Raw genomic sequence first — 2,914 nt, forward strand, 5'->3', positions numbered from 1 at the left:
CTCCTCCTCTCTCTCTCCTTGCTCATCTCGCTGATAACTGATAAGATTTCAAATCAGCATAATGATATTATACTTCGTTCGCTGTTTGCGCTCGCCGTGTCTCTCGGTTCGGTGAAAAGGATGTTGGAAGAGTCCCAGAGGGCTGGAGATGGTGATGGTGGCACTGCAGTGTACAACTATATTTTCCTTTCTTCTCCGGGCTCGAGGGAAACTCTCGCAAACTACTTTCCTTCAATTGACGAACTTCCAAAGGCTTGCGAAGTGGTGGCACAAGGCTTGGTTCCTTCGCGCGCTCGCGAGAAGACGAACTTTAATAAATTTGTTTATGAAGCAAACAAAATTACTACTCGCTTCGTGCCACACGGGAGAAAGGTCTTCGTTGCTTTGCCTCCAGATTCTTTTCCCAACAATCCCGTACACGACGCCATGCGACGCGTGCGTTACGTTTATTATAGGACATATAGCCTCGGAACCTTCCACCTATGCGCGCTTCTCAATGGGATTGAGGCTTTCGTAATGTGTCAACAACTTGTCCTTCGTGCCGTGGAAGGTACTTTCCCCACCGAAAAGAGGTTGTTTAGATACGGTTCCCAAGCGAGTAGATTCCTCTATGCTCCAATTCTAGTGCGACGAGCTGCTGGGTCGCAAATCTGAACACTTGTACCAACAGCAAACCAGAACCTTGTGTCAACAGCTTGATGCGAAGCGGTGGGTTCGGGGTTTCTTCTCGAAAACAACCTATCTCACCCCGCGTAGTAGGCGCGATTTTGGATGACATACAGATACATCTCGAAGCGGTGGAGAGAAAATGTGTTATCCCCTCGTCGTCAGGTGCCGTCGGTACCGAATGTGGTGGTAGTCCGCAAGCCACATCGGCATCGGCAAGCAGTATCATTTTCGGTGGTTTAAAAAATGTTTTCAACGTTGAGTATAGCGCTGGCACTGACGTTACTACAGGTACGTTTTATTACAAGCTTTAAAAATTCATTCTTAAAGCATTCTCCTTTCTCCTTTTTTTGTAGTGCCACACAGTTCTGGGAGACTTTGGCATCCCACCGGTCATCACGGATGCGTTAACTTTGCAGGAATATGCAAACAACGTGGTCGACGAGGTGCAAGCGATAGAAAACTCCTCCGCAGACATACCAACCGATGGACCAGAGCCAGACTTTAACGCGGCCGGGGTAGCCTTGAAGGCAGTGTTTGAGCAAATCGTGGTTCTGATGAGACCGATCGGTCAATCTCTCGGGAACCTCGCCGTCAATGATGTCGGTCCCGTGGAGACGCTCTTCGGTGACACCGACACCAAGATCGGTGCAATGCTGACCTTCATCGCCAATACGTTGCCGGGCTTGCTGGTACCGATTGAGCCGACGGTGAGCATATACGTGAGGAACGAGCTATACGACATGGGACAGACGATAAAGGGCAGCCTGGGGAAGCTAAGAAGTGCGCTCAATTCTCTCCGCACCGGAGTCATCAACGCACGAACGGCGGCGGCTTCCAATAGAGGCGTCTACACCAGCTCCATCATCCAGAACAACGTTAAGTCTAGCCTGGTGGATGCCGTGCTCAAGGCCACCCTAGATGTGCACGCAAATCTTCCCAGCGTGGAACTATCCGCAAGCGAGTCCGCACGTACCATCCTCACGGCGAACTTTTTCTTCGAGTCGGCGACCGCCATCGCGTCCGGTGAATCGATCAACGAGGTGTGGGAAGGCGAACTCCTGAATGACTATCAGCTCATAATGGACTTTAAGGCGGAACTCCAGGCGCTGGTAGACTCCGAGCTTCCTCTCGTGAAGAGTCGTTTGGGAAGTTTCGCGACCGAATTTAGCGCGCTGGTCGATCCGCTCGACACGCAGTACGACGAAGTGTCATCCGTGTTCGGCGATGTCCTCACCGGGATCGATGCGAACGTACTGAACGGCTACAAAACGCTCGTGGCGAGCGCTAACAACTTCATCAACGATGTGGTAGAGCATTTCTTTCCACCGATCGAACCGGCGATCAAGCAGGTGTCGCAAAGTCTGATCTCGCGGGGTCCCTACGGCGAGTACTGCTACGAGACGTTCTACCCGAAGGTGGAAGTTTACCTGAGCTCCGTCGAGATGTCCGTCGTGGGGTGCCTGAACACCGAGATTGACCGTCAGAAGTCCCTCCGGGAGGCACTGTTGGAGGTGATTTATGAGCTCAAGTTTTTCCTGGAGGATACCAACGAGTACCTCAACACTTGCTACCGGGTGTCGCAGTTTGACGAGCAGCTGGGCAACGAATGTCTCGAGGAGGTAGGACGGTACACTGGATAGGTGTTTGATAAACGTTGTGCTAACATTCTTACGCTCTGTTGCAGCATACCGACTTCTCGACGATCATCCCCTGTACCACGATCAAAGAGTACGCCACTCTGCTCGAGCTGCTCTGCAAGGAGGTCGACTCGATCCGGTTCCGACTGTGGAGATGCATGTCCCGCAACACCGCCCAGTTTCCCATCGCAGCCTCCAACATGCTGTTGCAGCTTGAGGCGTGCAGAATCAGCGGTCAGTTCTCACCGGTGTGAAAGTGAATCTGTTATCTGTTATAACTAAACCAAGAGTTGGTCCAAAGAAAATATCTTCTCTAGTTTCTAGGGAAGAAAAAAACCAAACAGTGGCTTTTGGGTTGGGGAGGGAAAAAAACTATTGACCACAAACCAGAAGAAAGGAAGGAAAAAGTGTCCGCTTGATGACGATTAAAATGAGTTATGGCTTTGGGTTGGATGTAGCCACCACAGGCAGGTGTGCAATCGGGATGACCACGCGAACGCATCCAATTCTATCGTTCCGTTGGAAATGATAAATTCTGGTGTTCTACCTTAGGAAAAATGGAAAAAGGTAGGAGAATTAAGCGCAACATCGAGTTAAAGTTCATCTAT

The 2,914-nt window shown here is 50.6% G+C and overlaps 1 protein-coding gene across 1 annotated transcript; it reads left to right on the plus strand.

Moving 5' to 3' along the window:
* The first annotated feature begins 912 nt into the window (after positions 1 to 912).
* Positions 913 to 2,560, plus strand: LOC131285825 (uncharacterized). The gene is made up of 3 exons (XM_058314680.1): positions 913 to 957; positions 1,023 to 2,288; positions 2,354 to 2,560. Exons 1-3 carry the CDS (start codon positions 913 to 915, stop codon positions 2,558 to 2,560), a joined length of 1,518 nt encoding a protein of 505 aa, XP_058170663.1.
* The last annotated feature ends 354 nt before the right edge of the window (positions 2,561 to 2,914 follow it).

This window comes from Anopheles ziemanni, chromosome 3 (genome assembly GCF_943734765.1).
Source record: "Anopheles ziemanni chromosome 3, idAnoZiCoDA_A2_x.2, whole genome shotgun sequence".
Taxonomy (NCBI): Eukaryota; Metazoa; Arthropoda; class Insecta; order Diptera; family Culicidae; genus Anopheles; species Anopheles ziemanni.

Excerpts from the sequence above, each read along its gene's own strand:
- LOC131285825 (XM_058314680.1), top strand. The coding sequence starts at position 913 with ATGTTTTCAACGTTGAGTATAGCGCTGGCACTGACGTTACTACAG. Across the intron at positions 958-1,022 it reads TGGCACTGACGTTACTACAG|TGCCACACAGTTCTGGGAGA; the intron begins GTACGTTTTATT and ends CTTTTTTTGTAG. Across the intron at positions 2,289-2,353 it reads GCAACGAATGTCTCGAGGAG|CATACCGACTTCTCGACGAT; the intron begins GTAGGACGGTAC and ends GCTCTGTTGCAG.